Source organism: Desmodus rotundus, chromosome 1, assembly GCF_022682495.2.
Source record: "Desmodus rotundus isolate HL8 chromosome 1, HLdesRot8A.1, whole genome shotgun sequence".
In the NCBI taxonomy this organism is placed as follows: domain Eukaryota; kingdom Metazoa; phylum Chordata; class Mammalia; order Chiroptera; family Phyllostomidae; genus Desmodus; species Desmodus rotundus.
In genome coordinates this window covers 10,739,864-10,761,811 of record NC_071387.1, presented here as the reverse complement: position 1 = coordinate 10,761,811, position 21,948 = coordinate 10,739,864, and the positions used below count along the sequence as shown (strand labels likewise).

The 21,948-nt window shown below is 59.7% G+C and overlaps 1 protein-coding gene across 11 annotated transcripts in view; it reads left to right on the top strand.

Annotated features, from left to right (window-relative positions):
* The window catches only part of DAB2IP (DAB2 interacting protein), a 182,892-nt gene extending 161,379 nt beyond the window's left edge, over positions 1-21,513 (top strand). For 7 of the 11 annotated variants that reach the window (XM_053921048.2, XM_053921035.2, XM_053921062.2 and 4 more), the window contains 9 exons: positions 76-220; positions 2,877-3,113; positions 4,722-4,923; positions 6,729-6,907; positions 8,857-9,745; positions 10,386-10,538; positions 12,659-12,852; positions 17,601-17,688; positions 18,458-18,711. In XM_053921048.2, coding sequence (XP_053777023.1) covers positions 76-220; positions 2,877-3,113; positions 4,722-4,923; positions 6,729-6,907; positions 8,857-9,745; positions 10,386-10,538; positions 12,659-12,852; positions 17,601-17,688; positions 18,458-18,625 — 2,255 coding nt within the window. In that variant the 3' untranslated portion in view covers positions 18,626-18,711. Of the gene's footprint in view, positions 1-75; positions 221-2,876; positions 3,114-4,721; positions 4,924-6,728; positions 6,908-8,856; positions 9,746-10,385; positions 10,539-12,658; positions 12,853-17,600; positions 17,689-18,457; positions 18,712-19,553 lie in introns of those variants that run through there. The other 4 variants (XM_053921061.1, XM_053921050.2, XM_053921059.2 and 1 more) reach the window with 3 other exon arrangements.
* Positions 21,514-21,948: the final 435 nt, after the last annotated feature.

The window sequence follows — 21,948 nt, the reverse complement described above, 5'->3', positions numbered from 1 at the left end:
AGGGAGGGTTCAGGCTGGCGGTGGGCAGAGGGTGGGACGTGCCCCCCAGGTCCTTACCACCCCTCTCGGCCACAGGTGAGTTCATCAAAGCGCTGTATGAGTCAGACGAGAACTGCGAAGTGGACCCCAGCAAGTGCTCGGCCGCTGACCTCCCTGAGCACCAGGGCAACCTCAAGATGTGCTGTGAACTGGCCTTCTGCAAGATCATCAACTCCTACTGGTCAGTGCTGCCTCCATGCGCCCTCCTTGGGCTCAGCTGCCCGGGGCCTGCCCCGCCCTGTGTCGGGTGCCCGCAGGGTGCCAGACACTGCGCTGGGCATGGGTGTGCTGTTCGCATTCACATAGCTCGGTGAGGAGCTCTGTTCCCTGGTGCTCGACTTAACATACAACAGAGCTGAGGCTTAATAAGGAGAGGGGCGGCAACACGCCTGTAGCCTCGCACACCTCTGCCTGGCTCTGCAAAGTCTTGCTGGGCCACCAGGCCACTGTCCTGGCCCTTTTTGGGCTCTCAGATGTAAGGGAGTGTTCCAGAACACGGGCAGGGCATGGTTTGCACGCGTGGAGCTGGCTGCCCATTGCACGGGTTCATTAGTGAGGGCCCTGTGTGGCTGGCGCTGTCGTAGATGCTGGGGAGCGAGACGGGCAGGGCCCTGCTCGGGCACCCGTCCGGGGTGCATGCATGGCTTAACCTGACACCACTCGTCTGTCTGTAGGAGTGTGGTGCGCACGTCACAGGCTTGTGATCGCGCCCAGCAGGGGCCCGTGTGGGTGCCTGGGCTGTAGAGAACAGAGAAGCAAGGTTCGGGCTTTAATAAAAGCAGAGGTCTGCGGGCTGCTGCGAGCCCCCGAGAGAAGGGCAGGGACGTGCAGAGTGGACTGTTCAGATGGGATTGCAGTCGGGGCCAGAAGTAGTCCAAGGGCCACGTCCTGCTAGGCTAGCGTCCCAGGCACCTGCCTGTTCCTGAGGCATGTGTGGTGGCCGGCTGAGCTTGCGCGGGCTGCGGCCTTGCTAATGGTGTGGTGTGCGTGGCTGTCGGGCAGGGACCTTGCTACCAGCCCCAAGCACTGGGGTTTTCTCCTCGGCCATTTGCTCCCCCTCGGGACCTGTTCTCCTGACCCTACCCCCCAGCCATGCCTTACTCCTTTCTTTGGTCCTGCTTCTTCCCTTCCGGCCTTAAGGCCTTACGCCTGGCTCCCTTCTATGGCCCACCTTCAGACAGTCGGCTCACCTCCCTTGGGGAACCTCTGCCACAACCCTGATCCCATCAGAGTGGCATTGTGCCTGTGTCTGCACCTGTTTCCTGCACGTGCTGGGAGCACCCCGGGGCAGCTGGACCCGCCAGCTCAGGGCAGGGCACACAAAGGGCCCTGGAATTGTTCAGCAGAGAGACCCCCTAGGTGGGCGACAGCCTTGAGAAGGGGGTGGGGAAATGGCCAGAGCCAGTAGGGGGTGCCCCACTGTGCAGGTCCCTCTGTTCCTGGGCTGCACAGAGTGCTCACCCGGGGCCAGCATGGCCCCTCGGGCTGGGTCACTGATGACCCCGGGCCCTGGCGATGGAGGGGTGACCTGAGAGCCTTGAACCCTCTGGGCACACACTTTCCGCCCTGGGGCTAGGCCGTGTTTTCACACCGCCCTGCTCTTCCCAGGGTGGGTGGGTGTGGGCCACAGGGAATGGGAACCTTGGGCAGTGCTTTTCCATTTCCTCTTCCTGGTGTTTGTCAGAGACCCAGAGGCACCTCTCAGTTCTGGATGCCACCGATAGATGTTACCACTCAGTGCCCGCCCCCTGCCCACTCCTATGCCGGGCTCTTCAACAACCTGGGCCAAAGGCTTCCGCCCCTCACGTCTTCTCAAGCCGTGCTTTTGTGCCCATCACAGTCCCTGCTGAGAGCCCACTGGCCTGGGTGCTGCGCCTGGTGGGCCCAAGCTTTCCAAGTTGATGAAGGCCTCCTGTGGCCTGGGGGTCTGAGCCTTTAGATGGCCTTGTTCTCGGTGTAACAGTGAGGAAATGAAAGGCCAGGGAGGACCAGGCACTTGCTCCAAGCTCCTGGAGGTCATGACAGAGCCAGGCACGGACTGGGTTCAGGGAGCCCTGGGTCCTGGCCTGCCCCAAGGCAGGAGGTGCGTCTTTCAGGGTAAAAGGTAGGAAAGCTACTTAAAGCTTGACACGGTGGGGTCTTCCTTGGCAGGTTGGAGATGCCCAGTGTGGGGTGAGGGACCCTGGCTGTGCTCACTGGGTCCGCCAGGGAAGTCTGTCCCTGCCTAGAGAGGGGAGAGCTACGTATGTCTTCACCCCGTGTCAGAATACTCCCACCTTCTTGGTCACTCTGGGCTTTCCCGAAAACCTCTAATTCCTGTAATGTTCCTTGAGCAAGGGGAGTAAAAGTCTCCAAAGCTGCTGATGGGAACCAAGGAGCCGTGGTCTGTCCCGGCTGTGTTTTCCTCGCTGTCCCCTCGACCCAGATGCCTGCTGTCTGGGGAGGAAGGTGAAGCACTGGGGATGGTGGGAAGGGCCCAGACCCAGAGCTGGCCCTTGCCGTTTGTCCCGGTCGGGGCAGAGACCTGGCTCCTCTGTGCCCCTTCAAGGGGAGGCCGGCACCCTGACTGGAGGTTGGAAAGGGCTAAGGGCTGCCCTTTCCATTTACCAGCACTCTGTGCCCTCCCCGCACTGTCTCGGCTCCCCAGCAGCCCGGTCCGGTGGATGATGGCTAAGTGATGGCTGGGCGACGGCTGGGCGACGGAGGGTGGAGCAGCGGGCAGAGCTCACAGCTCTCAGGGTCAGAACCCAGGGCAGAGCAGACCCAGAACCAGGTCCCTGCTGTCCCGGCGCCGCCCTGCCTGACCAGCAGGCCCGTTCTTGTCTGTCGCTCCCCAGCGTCTTCCCACGGGAGCTGAAAGAGGTGTTCGCCTCGTGGCGGCAGGAGTGCAGCAGCCGAGGCCGGCCCGACATCAGCGAGCGGCTCATCAGCGCCTCCCTGTTTCTACGCTTCCTCTGCCCGGCCATCATGTCGCCCTCGCTCTTCAACCTGCTGCAGGAGTACCCGGACGACCGCACCGCCCGCACCCTCACCCTCATCGCCAAGGTTACCCAGAACCTGGCCAACTTCGCCAAGTGAGTGCCACGTCCCCATCTGGCGGGCAGGGCTGGAGGCCTGGGGGGGGGGGGTGCGCCCTGCCTCTGTCCCGGTCATGCTCAGTCTTCCCCTCCCCCTTTTCCAAAATGAGAGCTCCTCCATACCCTATCCTCCCCTAGCAGATGTACATGCCATTTTGGTATGTTTCCTTAATTTTCAGAGGTGAGAAGATATTTTTTCCCTTCAGCTGTTTTGAATTGACATTTTATTATAAGGATTATCCCATGTGCTTAACATTCATAAGCCTTATTTTGAGGTGAATGACTAATATGCCTTCAAGGGAGGAGCACCCGTATTTCCTCAGCCCGCCCCCGGGGGTTGGGCACTGGCGCTGTTTCAGACTGTCCTTGCTGAGTGCTGTCAAGGATGTCCTTGCTCATAAGCACGTCAGTGTTTTGGACCGTACCTTAGATTGAGGGGGCGGCCATGGAAGGGCTGGGTCATCCAGTCCCTCGTTCCGGGACCACCTCTGTGCGGGGCTGTGAGTCATGCCTGGTCCCAGCCCTGCGGAACCAACACGTCAGTGGGGGGTGGGGGGAATGAAGAGTGAGCAGCAGAGAGGGAACACAGTCTCTCAGGGGGGGCCCTGAGCTGGCTGGGACAGGAGACAGGGTGGCTTCCCCAAATGCCTGCGCCCCAGCTGTGTGTCAGGAGCAGAGGCAGGGCAGCCCCCAGGCGGGCGGTGTGCTGTAGGAACAAGGCAGCGTGGCATTCCGGAATCATTAAGTGCCACCTGGGGGAAGTGGGAGAAGAGACCCAAGAGGACAGCAGGGACTCGAAGGCCAGGCAGGGTGGTGGGAGCTACCAAAGGGCTTAAGCATGGGAGAGGACAGCCCTCTATATCCTAAAAAGGTCCTAAAAAGGTCGAACTTGACAGTGGGGAGGCAAGGAGATTGGAGGGAGCGGGACTTGCAACTGAGAGGCAGGAGAGCATAGCTGTGGTTCCAGCAAGAGGGCAGCAGAGGAAATATTGGGGGGCAGGGAGGTGATGCAGGAGGCGCAGGCTGCAAGGTCAAGGGTAATGAGAAGATAAGGTCAGCCGGCCTCGCCAGTTGTGCGAGGGAGAGGGAGGAGATGACCCGACAGACTTCTTGCTCACCTGTCTGATAGACGATGGTGTCCCCACTTGGGATAGGGAGTGTGGGATGAGGGCCTGGATTTGGGGTGATGGCCATGACTTCAGGCTTGGCCAGGCTTGCGGCGGGTGGGGGTGGCACTGCGGATGTGCACGTCTGTGGGCTCGGCAGAGAGACCCGGCCAAGCGTGGACTGAGGATCATCTGCCCACCAGGCCGTTGAAACTGCAGGGTGAGAGGAAGGCGTGGTGGCTGGCCGTGAAAGGGGATCGAGGGCCACAGGATGGTCCTGTGAGAAAAGCTCCAGAAAAGGGTCCCTGGACTTGTCCATGAGGAAGGAGGACCCTGAGTCAAAGCAGACTGGTTGGCTGGTGGAGTTAGGGGTGCAGGAACTGGCCACAGTGGGTGAGGAGGTGGGGATGTCTCAGAGAATGGGGTTCCTGGGTGGGGCCTGGCTTTCTGGGGGCCTGCCTCGGCCCTGGGTCCCTCACCCTGTCTGCTCTCCCGCCAGGTTTGGCAGCAAAGAGGAGTACATGTCATTCATGAACCAGTTCTTGGAGCACGAGTGGACCAACATGCAGCGCTTCCTGCTGGAAATCTCCAATCCCGAGACCATCTCCAACACAGCCGGCTTCGAGGGCTACATCGACCTGGGCCGCGAGCTGTCCAGCCTGCACTCGCTGCTCTGGGAGGCCGTCAGCCAGCTGGAGCAGGTGCCTGCCCCTGGGGGCAGGGGGCGGCCAAAGGGTTCTCCTGTGTGGTGCAGATCAGCAGCCCTGCCCGCGTGCTGGAGCCCAAGGTTCCGACCCAAGTCATCAGCACGCACTGGGGTCTCTGGGCCCCGTTCACTCTCCAGCGCCTGCCGGCTGGGAGCCCACCCTGGGTACTGGGGCCTCGGCTGCGTCTCTGTGCGCTCGGCATTGAGTGGGTGGATTGCGTGTAGGAAGGTGTGTTCCCTGTGAGAAATGTGATCAGATTTAGCTCTTTCTATGAAAATGTCCTCATTCTGGGTTTTAAGGCTACTGACAAGAAAAAGACTGAGAATGCCGTACCTTTGCATGTCAGACAGGAAGTTACAAACCTGTCCACAATTGCCTTTGACCGTCTGTTGAAATGGTTGTTCCCTAGACACCCCTGACATGGCTGCAGCCACCCGGAATGGGCCCTCTGTGTGGCCAGGGGGCCCCTGTGCCCTGCCAGCAGCCCCAGCCCACACAGTGAACAGGTTTTTGGCAGCAAGAGCTGGGCCTACCACAGTCTAGTTCCAGAATATTCGTTGGTTTTTGTAAGAGGCCCCCTACAGAAGTCGTTACTGCTGAGACAGGGCTGGAAGGCCTCCTGTTCCCGTCCCTTTCCTGGCGGTGACCACACAGGGTGCTCTGGTGCGCGGCCTTCTAAGACGCGTCTGCGTGTGTGTTAAGGGTACACACACAAGCACAGGGCTCTTTCCAGTTCTGATTGTGTTAAGTGAGAATTTACGTGCGCGCTGTGATGTGTGTGGACATCTTTCCACAGCAGCACACGCTGCTCGGCCTCTGCGACCTTTCTTGTGGCCACAGATGGTCCTGTCACATGACTACGGTTTATTTCACTGGCCCCCTGTTGTTGGACACGCAGGTTAGTCCAGCTTTTCACCACAAACAGATGCTGTTGCAGTCATTTCTGCTCCTTTATGTCCGCTGCCCTTGGCTGTGACAGACACAGGAGGGGCAATGGAAAGCCGGCCCACGGCTCCCTCTCCCTGCTCTGCTGCCAGCACCAGTCCCTCTGGCTGCCACCGCTCCCCGGGTCCCTGTGCCGGCCACCAGCCCCATGCCTGCACAGTGACCGGCAGCCATCAGTGCTGCAGTGAGGGCGTGCGGTTGGGCTCTGCATCTCTCAAGGCTCTGCTCTATTGACAGCAGCACGGTCGTCACACTTCCTTTGCGCACAAAGCCCTACCTGGAAGGCCAGTGCCCAGGCTGGTGGCGGCAGAGTCGCCTCCCTCAGTGGGGCCGCGCAGCCTGGAGTCCTCACTTAGCACCATCGGTCTTAAGCACGACAGTGAGGTCGACATGGGTCCATTTGCTAATCGTCTGACAGGCACATGGTGGTGCCTGCTTGTGCCTGGACCACCTCCCCCAGGGCCCAGATGTCGAAGGGTCAGGCCCTGGCCTACCCTGTGGAGTAGACGGTGTGCAGGAGTGTGGGAATTCTGGATTCCACCTGCACTTTCCTCTCGGGGGGCGGGCCACCAAGATAGGACGAACTAGGGTCAAAGGCTCAGACTAGGTCAGTTTCTTCCCGTGGGCCTTGCACCTCTGTCCCAGAAATATCTGGGGAGCTGGTAGGTGTGTAATTTGCATATTCCTGGCCCCCCAGCCCCCGCCGCAGACCTGCTGGATCTGACTGGCAGGGGAGGGCGGGTCTGCCTGTCTGCCTCACTCCTCAGGCGTTTTGAACCGCAGTGGCTGCAGCTCACTGGGCCTCCCCGGGTGGCCCCAACAAATCACACCTGCCTCTTCCTGTGCCTTAACAGAGTATCATATCCAAATTGGGGCCCTTGCCTCGAATCCTGAGGGACGTCCACACAGCACTGAGCACCCCAGGCAGTGGGCAGCTCCCAGGGACCAACGACCTGGCCTCCACGCCCGGCTCTGGGAGCAGCAGCATTTCGGCTGGGCTACAGAAGATGGTGATCGAGAACGATCTCTCTGGGTAAGAGCTGCCAGGTGTGCCAGACATTGGGTGTCCATGCAGACAAAGCACAGCCCAAGCCTGCCTGCAGGCTCAGCTGGGCAGGAGGATGCCGACACAAGCGATTGTAAAACAAGCTGGGGGGAAAGTGAAATGTGTTGCGCAGCCCCTGAGTAGTGAACCTCCATTTGGGAAAAACCAGGGAAGGCTGCCTGGGTGAGGTGATGCTGTAGTTTTGAGCTTTTTAGGAAACATTTGCATTGATGGAAAATGCATTCTGGGTAGAGGGCCTGGGTAAAGACAACATGTTCTGTTGGAGAATAATCACTGGTCCCAAATAACCTCTGGATCATCCAGGTGTGTTAAAAATACCTGTCCTCCTGGCATGTCCTGGGCCCAGTTGGAATCTCCAGAAATGGTTTGCAGGGATGCGCGTTTTCGGCAGCAGTTTGGGTGACTACAAGGCTTTGAGGCCAGGAGCTCCAAAAAACTGGAGAGTTGAGGCCCGATCCTTACCCTGTGCCTTGTACATAAAATGCATGCTCAGTGGAAGGGGAGGCAAATGTTCCCCAACGTTGCTCTCAAAATGAGGGTATACCTTTGAAAAAGTAGGCATTTATATTGACCCATTTATGCCTCACTCATTCACTCTCCTCCCTACCTGGGGCCACCCTGGACCAGCTAGTGAGGGTGAGGCTGGGCCAGCAGAGTTGGAAGTCAGGGCGAGGGTTTCCGGAGGTGGTGGCAGCATCAGGCTTTTATGTGGATGAGGGTGTGGAGATTGAGGACCTAGGGGGTGTGGTGTGCAGGACTGGGGGCTTGGGAAGAGGCCAGACACCACTCCCCAGGTCCCTCTGAGTTCTGCAGTTCATCTAACACCTGCCAAGTGAGGCAGATCTGGGTTACAATGGGGACACGCCTTGGCTGAGAGACAGCAGGCATGTGGGTTTTGAGGAGAACTGACTAGGTGTGTGGCCGGTCTGGGTGTTTCCCAGCTCCACTTGCTGCCCTTGTCCATTCTTCATGGCCCACAAGTGAATGGGCCCCAGTGGTCACAGCCTGCTCTCCACAAGCCCCACCATTTGGGGCATAGTGCTTCCTCTGTCCCAGGCTAAGCTGACTCTTAAGCCCATTCCCAGCCCATGTCAAACCCCAGGGTCCTTGCTGCCTCCAGCCTCCACAGAGCCCTTCTCACCCCCACACCCTTTCCTCCAGAGCCCGGCCAGCCCTGCCACATTGTGCCTCCTTCCAAGGAGCCGATTACCAGGCAGGGGCCCAGGAGAGGCTGGAAGACCCAGGGAGGGCACATCCTGCCACTGCAGGTGCAGACCCTGCCTGCCTGAGTCACTCCTTGAGAATCCTCCTCTGGTTCCTTGTTTTTGGCAGGAACACCAGCCCCCGCCTGCCAGTCACTGAAGGGGCGTGACAGCAGGAGGCTGGGCAGGGGAGGCTTCACCAGGCCCCACTGCAGTCACCAGTCTGATCAGGAGCAAGAGGGAAGAGGCAGAGGGAGCCCTTGTGGCTTCGAAGTCGGAATTCTCTGTGCAGGACCTTTGGATGGCAGAGAGCCACTGTGTTCTGGTTTGGGATTAGTGAGGGGAATTTTCCAGAACACTCAGGCCTTGGCCCCCATCATCTCAAGATGCAGCTGAGCAGGGGAAGGTCCTGTCAGGCAGCCTGGCCTGGCACTAGCAGCGCTGGTCTCTAACATGAGGGTTTGTGCTGGAGCAGCCACCTCAGCCACCCAGTCCCCGTGGGGGCTTCTGCCAGGGTCAGCTGCCCGGGCTGTGGGATTTGCAGCTGGGTCCCTGGTCCTCCCCTCCCCTCCCCCTTCCCTCTCCTCCCTCAGCCCCAGCTCAGGGCGCCCGTCCCGGCAGATCTGCGGGGGCTCTCGGTTTGGACCCGCCTTGGCCGCATTCACAGTTCTTCTCTTCCCCCTTCTTTCCCTGTGTGTGCTTGTCTCCCTGCAGTCTGATAGATTTCACCCGGTTACCGTCTCCAACCCCCGAAAACAAGGACTTGTTTTTTGTCACAAGGTCCTCCGGGGTCCAGCCCTCACCTGCCCGCAGCTCCAGTTACTCGGAAGCCAACGAGCCTGATCTCCAGATGGCCAACGGTGGCAAGAGCCTGTCCATGGTGGACCTCCAAGACACCCGCGCGCTGGATGGGGAGGCGGGCTCCCCAGCGGGCCCCGACGCCCTCCCCACTGACGGGCAGGCGCCTGCAGCTCAGCTGGTGGCCGGGTGGCCGGCACGGGCAGCCCCCGTGAGCCTGGCAGGGCTGGCCACAGTGCGGCGAGCAGGCCAGACGCCGACCACGCCAGGCACCTCCGAGGGCGCGCCAGGCCGGCCCCAGCTGTTGGCACCGCTCTCTTTCCAGAACCCTGTGTACCAGATGGCGGCTGGCCTGCCACTGTCGCCCCGCGGCCTTGGCGACTCAGGCTCTGAGGGCCACAGCTCCCTGAGCTCCCACAGCAACAGCGAGGAGCTGGCGGCTGCTGCCAAGCTGGGGAGTTTCAGCAGCGCCGCCGAGGAGCTTGGGCGACGGCCGGGGGAGCTGGCGCGGCGGCAGATGTCTCTGACTGAAAAGGGCGGGCAGCCCACGGTGCCGCGGCAGAACAGTGCCGGCCCCCAGCGTCGGATCGACCAGCCGCCACCCCCGCCCCCACCGCCACCACCTGCCCCCCGTGGCCGGACGCCACCCACCTTGCTGAGCACCCTGCAGTACCCGCGGCCCTCGAGCGGGACTCTGGCCTCCGCCTCGCCCGACTGGGCCGGCCCCGGAGCCCGGCTGCGGCAGCAGTCCTCGTCCTCCAAGGGTGACAGCCCCGAGCTGAAGCCGCGTGCGGTGCACAAGCAGGTCAGTGTGCTGGTGGAGGGCGGGCCGTGGGGGTCAAGCCCATGTTACGCTGCTCCTCCCAGTCATTTCATCTCCACCTGCACCCAGCTGCCATCCCATGCTGAATGACGCTGCATTCAGCCCCACTGGCCCCAGCCTCAGTCCTGTGAACCAGGGGCACTGCCAAGTTAGGGTCCCTCTGCCAGTTTCCCCTCAGACAGCTGGGGTCAGGGAGAAAGACGGAGTGGTCAGTCCATCTCCAGTTCTAAGCCTGTGAGAGCCCTGCCCAGGGCAGGAGTTGATCTGTCCCCCACAGGCTCTGTCCCTGCCCTGAGTTGGCCTCCAGAGCTCCACTGCCAGGGTACACGGGCGTTTCCTGTCACCCAGGGCACACACCGTACGTGGAATTGATGTGCTTCTGGTAGAGCACCCAGTTTCACCTGGGTGGCAGAGAGCGGCTCAGGAGGCCACCTGGGCTCTCAGCTCTGCCTCCGGCTGCCGTCTAGGAGTCAGTGCTTCCTTGGTCAGGGGCAGCCACATCAGTAGGGGCCCGGTCAGCTGGAGGTCCCCATCCTTGTCCCCGTGGCTCACCGGGTACAACTCCCACCCCTGCCCCTCCCTTCTGCCACCCTCCAGACCTCACAGCTGTGTTTCATTGTAGGGCCCTTCACCTGTGAGCCCCAATGCCCTGGACCGCACGGCCGCTTGGCTCTTGACCATGAACGCGCAGTTGCTAGAAGACGAGGGCCTGGGCCCAGACCCCCCCCACAGGGATAGGCTAAGGAGTAAGGAGGAGCTCAGCCAAGCAGAAAAGGTAAAGCTGCACCCTGGCAGTTCGGGACAGGGCGGGGCTGTGTCCCGTGGCGGCTGGCAGGAGCCTTTCCTCCCGAGTCCCCAGTGAGGGACACTGCACAGTCCTGCAGGCAGCCAGTCCACTCTCAACTCCTGCTTTCATGGGAGGACAGTGGTCAGTGGGATTTGGAAGAGGAGCAGCAAGAGGGATTCATCTTAGACCTGAGGTTGCCCCCAGGGCTGCATGTGAGACCAGCTGGGACTTGTACCGAGCCCAGATTCCTGGGGCCCGGTTGTCAGACCTCTGGAAGCCCCTGTCCCCAAGCAGCTGGGCAGTGAGCTTTGGAGAGTTTGGGACTTGAGGATTGAGGGTGCCAAAGAGTTGCATGGAGACCCTTGAGGGGACCTCATGCATGAGGAGGTGGAGGCATGGGTCCCCAAGACAGTTGGGAGAGTGCCCCCAGGCAGGCCCCTCCACTCTGGGCTTGTACTTTCCCTAGGCCTGGCTCTTTCCCAGTCTCTGTCTCCACCAGGACCCGGGGGAGAGGGAGCCAGGGTGAGGATTAGGGTCAGATTGCTACTGAGACGGTCTCTTCCCCCTATTGGAAAAATGGGTTCGTTCTAGAACACCCATATTCTGCTCTGCCCACATCTAGCATTTTGTGGGCAGTGGGGGGCAGCTGCCCTGGATCCATGGCTGGTTCTCATCTCCTCCTGGAGGCCAGAGCCCAGGTCTGCCCCTGCAAGGCCCCAGCCAGCAGTCACTTCCCCGCTCACCTCACCCCCTCACCCCCTGGGCCCCAGGAAAGCCTGTGGCAGCCTCTTAGGCAGGGACGCGGCGATCAGATGGCAGCTCCCCCTCTGCCTGGCCTGGGGCGAGGTCCGTGTCCATGCTGCATTTCGCCACCTCCACCACCCCCTCGGTCCACCGCTCCCACCTGCTTTCACCATAATTACGTGAAGGGGACCAGGGGACATGGGGCACGGTGCTCTGAGAGCCAGAGTTTGGCTGGGGAGCAAGGAGGGCCGGCCTCACCCCAGGCTCCTGCGTGAACCTGGGGCCAGCCTCGGTGCCTTTCTAAGGGTCAGCTGCAGCTGGAGTGCCCCCTCTCCTCGTGTCCCTTGGCTGAATCAGCTGCTGCTTTTTCTCACCCTCTGCTACTAGCCCTCACAGGCAAATCCAGGATGCCTTTGTTCCCTGAGCTCCCTGGACACCCGGTCCTGCCTCTGTCAGGCCCTTCCCTCACCCCTCTGGCCAGCTAAGCAGAAGACCTGGGATGGGGCCAGGACCATTTCCCCCGGAGCCAGGCTTCCCTGGGGGTCCAGCTTTGCTTCAGGGATGACACTTGAGGTGGGGTTGGATCTCTCGGCTTTGCTGTCTCCGGACTTCAGGACAGTCCTTTAGTGTTGGCTAAGGTGGGCTCCTGTTGCCCCCGGGACTCAAGGAGAGGCTCTTCCTGCCCCCCCCCCCAGTCGTGTGTTCTGGCACCCTGGCCCCAAGCCCCTGATTCCAGTGTTCACCCTGCCTCTCTGTCCATCCCACACAGCCTCCCAGCTTGCCGCTTCTCTTGCTGCCTTACGCATCTGTGTCTTCTCCAAAGGCTGAGTGTGCTGGGCTGAGTCAGATCCAGAATGCCGGGGCCACCCTGCCCTGAACCCCTCTCTCCTACTTCCCCCTACTGCCGCCCTGGCCGTAAGGTCAGATAGAGGCAGAGAGGCTAGGACCTTACCCTGCCGGGCAGTCACTGCCCTCCATGTGCCCGGGGCGCTTCGCCTTCGGGACCTGTTTCCACTCCTGTAGGGCCTCATCTCACAGGGCGTCGCCAGGTCTCCCTGACATAAGTCAGAGTGTCTTAGCCTTTGTTTGCTATAAAAAGCTAAAAACCCTAGTTAAACCCTCACTTCTGAGTCATCGTCCCCTCATAGCTGTGCGGTCAGGCTGGGGGGCGGAGCCCGGTGTGGCGAGAGCCCCCGATAGGCGGCAGACTCCACTGCCCCTCACTGCGGGTAGTGAGCTGGGATGGTGACGGTCCCAGGGCAGGCCGGCCTGGGCGCCCTCCTGCCCTGTGCCGTCTCCCGAGCTCCTAAGGCCATGCTCTCTGTCCCGGCTGCTGTGCCCATGGCACGCTGCCCTCCCGGCAGGACCTGGCGGTGCTGCAGGACAAGCTACGCATCTCCACCAAGAAGCTGGAGGAGTATGAGACCCTGTTCAAGTGCCAGGAGGAAACGACGCAGAAGCTGGTGCTGGAGTACCAGGCCCGGCTGGAGGAGGGCGAGGAGCGGCTGCGGCGGCAGCAGGAGGACAAGGACATCCAGATGAAAGGCATCATCAGCAGGTGCGGGTGCCCTGTTCCTGCTCTGGTTCCAGCCCCGGCCCCACACTGCCCTCCAGGAGGCTGCTGGGCAGGGCAGGGGCCAATCAGCTGCAGGATGCATGGACAGGAAGGAGGAGAGTGTCCCAGGTGGTGGGGACAGTGTGGTACGGACCTGGGGGTAGGAGGCAGCATGGAGAGTGTGTTGGGGGTAGAATTTAGAGTGGGGCCTGGCAGAAGTGAGGGCAGCCGAGACCAGCTCCTCGAGATGGAAACTGCAGGAGTCACAGCTTCTTGGTAAACACTCAGGGGAAGCTGGATTGGGGGTGCCAAGAAAGACGATGAGGTCCCAGTTCAGGGCAGGAAAAGTCGGAATGAATGTCAGTTCCTTTCAGTGGTGGAAGGTGGGAGGTGAGAGGGAGGAAAGAGACAGAATAATCCCGACTTCTGGCAAGAGCATCTGGGTGTGTCTTGGAGCCGTTACTGAGATGGGAACTTCGGAAGAGAAGCAGTTGGGTGGGGCGGGGGGGGGGGGTGTGGGGATGATGATGCCAGGTTTGGATGTGCTGAGTTGTAAGGTGCCTGTGGGTTATGCAGGAAGATTTCCAGGGGAGGGGGTGTTTGTTTTAAGCTGACTCTCATCTTTATGGATGGTTTGTATCAGATTCTGTGTTGATTCCCGCCCCCCTCCCCCCACTCCCTGCTGGTGTTTCGGGTGGGCACACCCCGCTCCATGTCTGTAGGTAGGGGGTCCAGTCAAGGTGTAGCTTCCAGGCCAACCCGCAGAGTCCCAACCCTGGAGTTTACTTTCTTAGGACTGTAATACCAGGGGCAGGAGGGACAGTGTGGGCTTACAGCTTGCTCCTTTACACGGCACAGGAGCCTGTCCGTCATGGGGACAGGCCTCACGGGTGTGCAGTAGCCAGGATGTTCCCTGGCCTGGCCTCACGCTTCGCTCACTGCAGAAACCCTCCTCAAATCCCACTACTTGGACTGCCTGTTTTTCTGCTCCTAATTCTTGTTTGCTTCGTTCACATGTGGGTTTTTCCCATGGAAAATGGTTACCGTGAGGAGAGGGCCCAGAAACCACTGTGCACTTGACCGCCAGCTCTGCCCTTGGCTCTCTTCAAGTGCGTGGTCACAAAAACGGAGACACTTCCGTCCGAACCACCTCCCCCTCGTCGTGCTGTTCTGAGCGGCGCCTGCTTTCCTGCGTTCAGTGGCGTAGTTAGCACATTCACTTCTGCCAGCCAGTCCTGGCGTGTTTCCGCCCCAATGGTACTGTCGGTCGGGTTCGGGGTTGGTAGCATTCAAGTCTTCATCACCTTGCCTAGCTTTTCTCCTTGCTGTCCTGTCGAGTACTGAGGAAAGGGCATTGAAGTTTTAATCATAATTACGGGCATTTTTAATCATAATTACGGATTTGTCTGCTTCTCCCTTTATTTCTGTTGGTTTTCCCTCTGTGTGCGCCCAACGCTCTCCTTGGAATGCGTACACACTTAGGACTGTCACGTGCTGTCACTGAACCGCCGTCCGTGCCATTGTGAAGTCGTCTTCCTTGGCTCTCGGGACGTTCCCTGCTCCGAAGTCTTTGTTGGGCGTGAATACAGCTGCCCCGACCTTGTTTTAACTAGTATTCCCCTGGGGTGTCCTTTTCCGTCCTTACACTTCTAACGCACCTATGTGTCTCTGTGTACAGTGAGTTTCTTTTACAGACACCTTACTGTTGGCTCTTGCTTTTTATCTGGTAGTTTCTGCCTTTTAAATTGGAGGGTTTAGAACACTTATGTTTAATGTAATTGTCAATATAGTTACGTTTGCACCTATTTTCCTGCTACTCGTTTTCCATTTGTACTGTTTCAGTCCCTTTTTTCCTGCCCTCTTCTGTATTGAGTAATTTTTATGATTCTATTTTATCTTCACTGTGGGTTTATTCGCCAGTGTCTTTGCTGTTGCTTTGGGGCAGTGGTTAGAGACTTTCTCTAAAGGGGCAGGTGATAAGTATTCCCCGCGTTGCAGGCCACAGGGTGTGCGCTGCAGCCACTCACCTCCGCTGCTGCAGCGGCGCTGTTTGCGTGCTGTGTGGCTCTGCGCGGCCACCGGCCGCCGCAGTCCGCGCCCCGTCAGCGCCGCCGCTCCTCTGCGCTTAGTGCGCCTTTCTCTCTGGCTGTTTTTAAGATGGATTGCCAACGATTCGATTATGCGCCTCGGCGTGGTTTTCTTCGTGTTTTGGGGTTTGTCGAGCCCTTGGACCCGAGGGCGTGTAGCCACACCTTCTGGGTCTGTTTTCCGGGACTCCTCCGCACCTGCGTTAGGCTGCCCTAAGTCCCCCACGTCCCACTGATGCTCCGTCGTTTCCTTTTTCCTGTGTTTTAAGTTGGGTCATTTCTGTTACTGAGTCTTCAAGTTCACTGGTCATTTCTTCTTCAGTGTCTAATGAGCTATGAGTTCCACTCGGTGTCTTCATTTTCATTTCAGATACTGTATGTTCGCTTCTAGACTGTGTTTGGGTTCAATCCCAGACTTCTTCTCCTTGTGCTCACGCTTCCCTCTATTTTCTTGAACATGTGGAATGTGTTTGTAATAGTTGTTTTAATGTCCTTGCTACTAATTCTATCACCTGTGCCATTTCTGAGGCTGTATTGATTAATTTTCTTCCTGGTTATGGATTATATTTTCCTAAAATATAACTTCTCTGCATGCTTGGTTGGATGCCAGACATTGTGAATTTTATGTAAGTGTGGGATGTTTTGTGTTGCTTTCAATATCTTGGGCTTTGTTCTGAGACACAGTGAGGTCACTTGGAATCCCTATTCATTCTTCTGAGGCTTTTGTTTGACTGTGCTGGGTGGGTAAAATCCAGGGCTCATCTGGCTCCTCTCTTGAGGCCGTTTCCTCCTGGGGCTCCCCTAGAGGCCTCTGTGTTCTCACCTCTTTCCACTGTGCTTGGAAGGAGCACGAGCTATTCCTAGGGTGGTTTCGTGAACTCCTTTCTGATGGTTCTTGCCCCAGCCTGGCTATTTTCTCACAGGCTTGCAGACCAGTCCTCAGCCAGGCACCTGAGGGAGCCCCTCAAGGAGACAGGTGGAGTTCTTGCTGCAACATCCTCCTCTCTGGCACTGTCCTGCGAATCCCAGCCGCCTCGCCTCCCTGCCCCTCCCAGGTCTCCTCGACCCTGATGTCGAGTCCCCCCTTGTTGGACCTGGACACTCCCCGCATGTGGTCCCTTCCTGTGGGAGTCACCGTACTGTGCTGCCTGTCGTTTAGTTTCCAGAACCTTTGTTGCATAGACAGGGGTGGGCGGAAGGTGGTTTACAGTCGTAGGTACACGAACAACTTATTCTTTGGAGTTAATGAAACTATTATAAACAAAATCTGCACCTCTTTTTCTATGCCAACAACTGTAAACCTGCTTTTGCTCACCCCTGTATTTATCTGGTTTTCTAGTTTTGTTTTGTTTCCTTTCTATGACGGCGGGAGGGTAAATCCAGTCCCTGTTACTCCGCCAAGCTGGAAACCGAAGTCTCCCCCCGGCGTCATCTCCCTTCTGATGATACCATCTACTGTCCCCCTGTCCTTCCCCCCTCCCCTCCCCCCTCCCCCCTCCTCGCAGGCTTTGCTCCATGACCACCTTCCTGTGGCCTTGGCAGGGCCACAGCCCTGTGCAGTGCCCACCCCAGCATATTGACCTGCCTGTGTGTCTCCTGTGCTATGGGCCAAGTGCGCGCCCAGGGAGGGGGACTGCTCTGCTGGGCTAGAGAGTGGTGCGGATAAAGATGGAAATGAAGCTGTGGGCTCGTCTGAGAAGTGTTTGTGGAGCAAGAAGAACGGGGGTGGGGGGCAGAGCCCTCTGGAGCCCTGGCATCCTAGGGGGAGGAGGCCACGGTGTCTGCAAGCACTGGCCTGGGAGCCAGCGGGCAGACCCAGAGAGTGCAGGCTGCAGAAGCTAAAGGAAGGGAGTTGGGAAGTAGAAGTGATGGAGAGTGGTTGACAGGTGCGAGAGAGGCCAGCAGGGTGAGGCCAGGAAGGGTGTCAGGAAAAGAGCAGCCGGGGACAGACCCTCCCCTACCTCAGCTCTGAGCCCGTGCAGACGGCACTCCACCCGTCTTCTGTGCTCAGTTTCTGCCTGCAGACCTTGCTTGTCCTTCAGACGTACAGTCCAGTGTGTACCACCACCCCTCCTCCAGCACGATTAGCTCCTTCCTGCTCTTGGTCCCCGTGGCTCTCAAGCTTCCTGTGGGGGGCATGGCTACTGTCTGTCTGTGTCTCTGCTGCCTTGTGAGCTCCTTGAGGGACAGGGCTACACTTCATTCATCTCGTTACCCCGAGTGCCCGGCACAGACTCGGCAAGTACAGAGCGCGGGAGAAAGCTCCAGAGCCCTCCAGGGTCTTTGTCTTCCCGCCCAAACCATGGCTCCACACCTGCATCCCTCCTGCCGGGCTCTGAGGGATGGGGAGGGTCTGACACCCACTCCCACCTCCCTGGAAGAACCTCAGGAAAGGGGTAGCCCCAGGGGCTTCTGGGGGTTTGGGAACAGAATCAGGTGGGCAAAGTATAAGGAAGGAGTAGGTCCAGCCCATGTTGTGCCTGGTGGCCAGCTGTAGAGCCCCTGTCCCAGGCACGTGTGGGCGGTCTGTGGCCCAAGGCGGCGCTCTCTAGCAGGCTTCCTCTGTGCAGGTGTGAGTGTCATCCTGTGCCTGCAGGGCCCCACGCCCACCTCCTCATCTGCTCCCTCAGGTGCCAGCCTGACTGTTCTTATCTCTGGTCACAGGTTGATGTCAGTGGAGGAGGAGCTGAAGAAGGACCACGCAGAGATGCAAGCAGCTGTAGATTCCAAACAGAAGATTATCGATGCCCAGGTGGGGGGCACGGCCCTTTGGTCGGCCACAGGTGTTAAAGGACCTGGGACAGGGAGGTGACTTTGGCTTCTCCACATCTCGGTCACACTTCATTGCAAAAGCCGTGGAAGGCTAGCATACCAGGCTCTCTGCCCCGAGAAGCCAGAGCTGAGGGGCTCACTGGGACAGGCTGTGGGAGGGGTGGGGCAGCTCCTTCCCACGGGGGCAACTTGGTGGGCATTGCCTTTCTCCAGGGTGCTGACCAAGAGTGGGTCTCTTGGGAGGGGAGTGGGGAAGGCTGGAGCTGACACTGGCACCCCGAGGGAGTGGGGGTGTGCTGGGGGCTCTTGTTCAGAGTCGTGGCTTCCCAGTGCATTACGGGGCAGGCATGTTTGAGGCTCTGGCCTCCAGGCTCCTTCACCCAGGCCTGTTTCCTTGTCCTCTCAGTCGCCTAGGAGTAGGACCAGGCCTTGCTCAGACCGTAAACTGCACACCCTGACCGGGAGCTGTGACACTGTGTGACACTGTCACTTGCACGGGGCGCCTGCCTCAGGGCTCAGGTGGCTGAAGGATGACACCCCTGGAGCTGCCCTATTCCGGACGAGAAACGGGCAATGTGATAGAGACGTTAGGAAGGCAGACTTAAGCAGGTTGCGGCTCAGGGGGGGCAAGTCCAGCCCTGAGTCTCCTCCAGGCCACCTTCCTCCTGTCCCAGCACCGATAGGTGCACAGAGCCCCAGGGAGACACCTCCCCCTCCTGTGACCCATGGCACGTCCTCTCTGTCCACAGGAGAAGCGCATCGCCTCCCTGGACGCCGCCAATGCCCGCCTCATGAGCGCCCTGACGCAGCTGAAAGAGAGGTACAGCATGCAGGCCCGTAACGGCATCTCCCCCACCAACCCCACCAAATTGCAGATTACCGAGAACGGCGAGTTCCGAAACAGCAGCAATTGCTAACCTGCCCAAGGAGAGGGAGGACTGTGGTGGCCCAGGGCCGGGCCTCGGCCTGGGGAGCAGCACCCCACAGTTGCAGCCCCAGCGCGGGGGGCAAAAGGCCGAGGCTCGTCTCCCGTGCCCTCCGCCCGAGGTCCAGGAGGCGGCCACAGAGGGAGCCGAGAGACCGACGCTGCACGAGCCCCCTCTTCCGCCCAGGAAGCGAGTTGGGTGCAGGCCGAAGAGACTGCACGCGGGAGCGGGACAGCCTGGTGGGAGTAGGGGGCTGGCCCAAATGCGTCTCTGTTGGTTATCGAGTTCGGTGTGTGTCACCTCTCCTCCCTGACCTGGCCAAGTGCATGTCCCCCCATGCTCCCCAGGGAGGGAGCTGCTCGGAGCAGTAGGGGGTTAAAGCGCTGGAACCCAGGCTCCCTGTGGGGCGTGCCCCTCGGTTTCAGGAGCTGACAGGTCAGCTGGCAGGCAGGGAGAGGGTGGGGAGGATGGAGCTGCCAGAGTTCCGTGTCCCCCGCCGGGCTCTGAGCACCTGCCACTGCATGTCGGGGACCCCTCCTGCTGTGAGGAACCGAGCATCCACCTGTACCTGTCCCCACACTGCCCGCCTTCCCCTCCCTCTCTTGTTCTGCCAAAAAGACCCAGCGAGGCTCACGACTCTGTCCTCTGGGCCCTCGCACCTGTGGGGAGGATCCGGAGCCTCCCTTACTTGCCACCCGGGCCCAGGCTGACGTTCTGGGGCTCCCGAAGCCAAAGATTCGGGCAGAGTTGGCCCAGACGACACTGTGCGTGCTACTTGCCCTCCAGTGGCCCTGCAGGGAGTGGCCGCTGGTGCTCGCCCTGAGAGAAAGGCTAATCTTTCCTGATTGGTGGTTAAAAAAATTCTAATGCCCACGAGCCCTGAGAATGTGGATAACTGTGATTTTTTTTCCTTTCACAGTATGCATTAGAAACAAAAGCCCGCTTGCTCGCTTGCTGGAACACAGGGGCCTTTTAAATTGAGCGTGCGCACTGCATGGGAAATAGCGGCCCTGGAGGATGTTAGACTTGCTCCCTCTCCAAGACAGCAGCGGCCTGCACCAGGCCCCGTGTGTGCGGCCGGCCTCCTCCTCACCCCTCCCGGGCCCCCAGCCAAGGACCCAGGCGCTGCAGACAGGCGAGGGGCACCCCCACAGCTGGGGCCGGTTTTCCTCAGCTCTAGGCTGTTCTGTAGCTTTTCAGCCCTCCCCGCCCCTACTTGCGGGACATAGGTGGGCAGGAGCTTGGGTCCCTCTGGGTTCCTCCCTGTTCTCAGCCCCAGCCCTAGCCCTGGGCACAAGAGCTGAGGTTTTCGCCCCACAGCAGAGCCAGGGCCAGCCAGGGCCACCCTTCTGCCTCAGCCTCAGGCAGCTGAGGAGACCCTGGGAAAGAGTACTGAGCCCTTCCTGCCCCAGGGGCTGGAGACATGCCGCCAGAGCAGGGGTTGCCACAGGGCCCAGCAGGAGGGGGCGTGGGGGAGGCCCGACCACACCAACTCCCCCCCGTCCTGGGCCGGCGCTCAGGGACTGGGCTCGAGGTGAAACGGCAGTACAGTTAGGCCAGAGACTTGCTGGCAGGGCGAGGGCGGCCCCCAAGGGACCACAGGCCTCAGGAAGGATGGCTGTGGGGGCCAAGGCCCTGGTTTCACTGCTGGTCTCACAGGCGGGGCCTGGCCCCAGTGATGTCCTCTGGTCCAGACCCGCCGCCCCCTGCCCAGTGAGCCTGCCCCGCCCCACCCCTCCCTCTCCCGGTGATGCCTCATAGAGCGGCCTCAGACTGGTGGCCTCTTAGCAATATGGGGGGGTCCCAGGGCCCGACAGCAGGCGTGGGAGGCCGGTGCAGTGGCCAGTGCTGGCGGCCCTTGGCTGGGCCGTGAGCTCTCAGGCCAAGAACCTTATTTACCTAGTGCAAAAACTGTAAAAGTGTACAGACTCTTCACAGATTTTTATCTGAATTGCAAGTCTGACCATTTTTGTAAATGTTCTTGGTGTTTGACTGTAATGTAACTACTTCACCTAACGGCTGTACATAGTCCTCTGGCCCTGGTGCTGCCAAGGGCTGCCCGGGGCCGCTGCTCTCCGATGGTCTGTATTTTATTTTTTAATCTAGAGAACAGTATTGGGCAGGAAGAAGAGGTCTGGGGTTGGGTGTTGGGGTTTACTCCCTGCCCCTGTGCTAGTTTGCTTTGTGGTGTGCTATGCGGGTGGGGCTAAGGGGGCATGCGCCCTGGCCGGGCCAGCAGAGGGGCTCCCGCTGGGGCCACACACAACCTGGGTCTTAGTGTTTGGACGCCGCCTGCAGACAGGACCGGGCTGCCAGAGGGCCTGCAGGGAGCGGGTGAGGGAAGGCAGTTCCTGCTCAGGGAGGACCAAGGGCCCAGGCCCAGGCCCAGGCCCGGCTGGAGATGGCTTTCCCCTCCTTTGCCAACACAGAGGCCTGACTTTTTTGCTTAACTTTTATGTTTAGGGTGAAGGAAACTGCCAAACTTCCTATAAGTGAAGACTTTTTCCAACTGCCCAGTGAGGGGGGTGGGGGACCAAGGCCAGAGCTCCATGCCCCCCCCCACAGAGCATCTGCCGGGGCGCACCTCTCTCCCTCCCGCCTGCCTGTGTGTGGAAGGCAGACTGTCCAGGGAAAAAGCCCCTCTCTTTTCTACACGGCCCCCAGAGCTGCCCCGGCCCCCCACCTCCCTGCCCCCCTTTTGTAAGTATGTGAAAAGGACAAACCTGCAAACGTGGGGTCTCGGCTGGAGCCCCTCCAGCCGTGGCTTTTAACTATGTAATACTGTACAGAGAAAGTGGTTGGTGTTCGAAGACTGTGTGGCTGTGCAATTTCTGTACATTTGCAATTAGAAATATTAAAGATTTATTTAGCTATTTTAAGCCTGACTCGCCTCTCCTTTCAACTGAATCTCAGATTTTCCAGGGGTGACTTGAGTCATGGGCCTATGGCCTTCACTAAGGGACTCAGCAGTTGGTTCACCCTGGTGGCAGTTGTAGGCAGGGAAGACCCCTACAGCCCGTGGCAGTGGTGGTCTCCGTGCACTGAGTGATCCGGGATGGCCCCGCCCCAGCTCAGCCAGCCCGGCAGGGAAGCCCTCTTGGGTCCCACAGCCACCTGGAAGGTTGGCCCACAGTCCCCTGTAGCAACACCACCTCCGCCCAGCCCTGGGACCTGCTGCCTGCCGCTGTTCTCTCACCCGCTGAAGTCTGCCTCCGGGGCGGGGCGGGGGGGGGGGGGCCAGGCCCAGGGAGGGGGAGAGGTTGCCCAAGGCATGGCAAAGTTGGGCTAAATCCAAGCTTCTGGAAGGCTCCGAC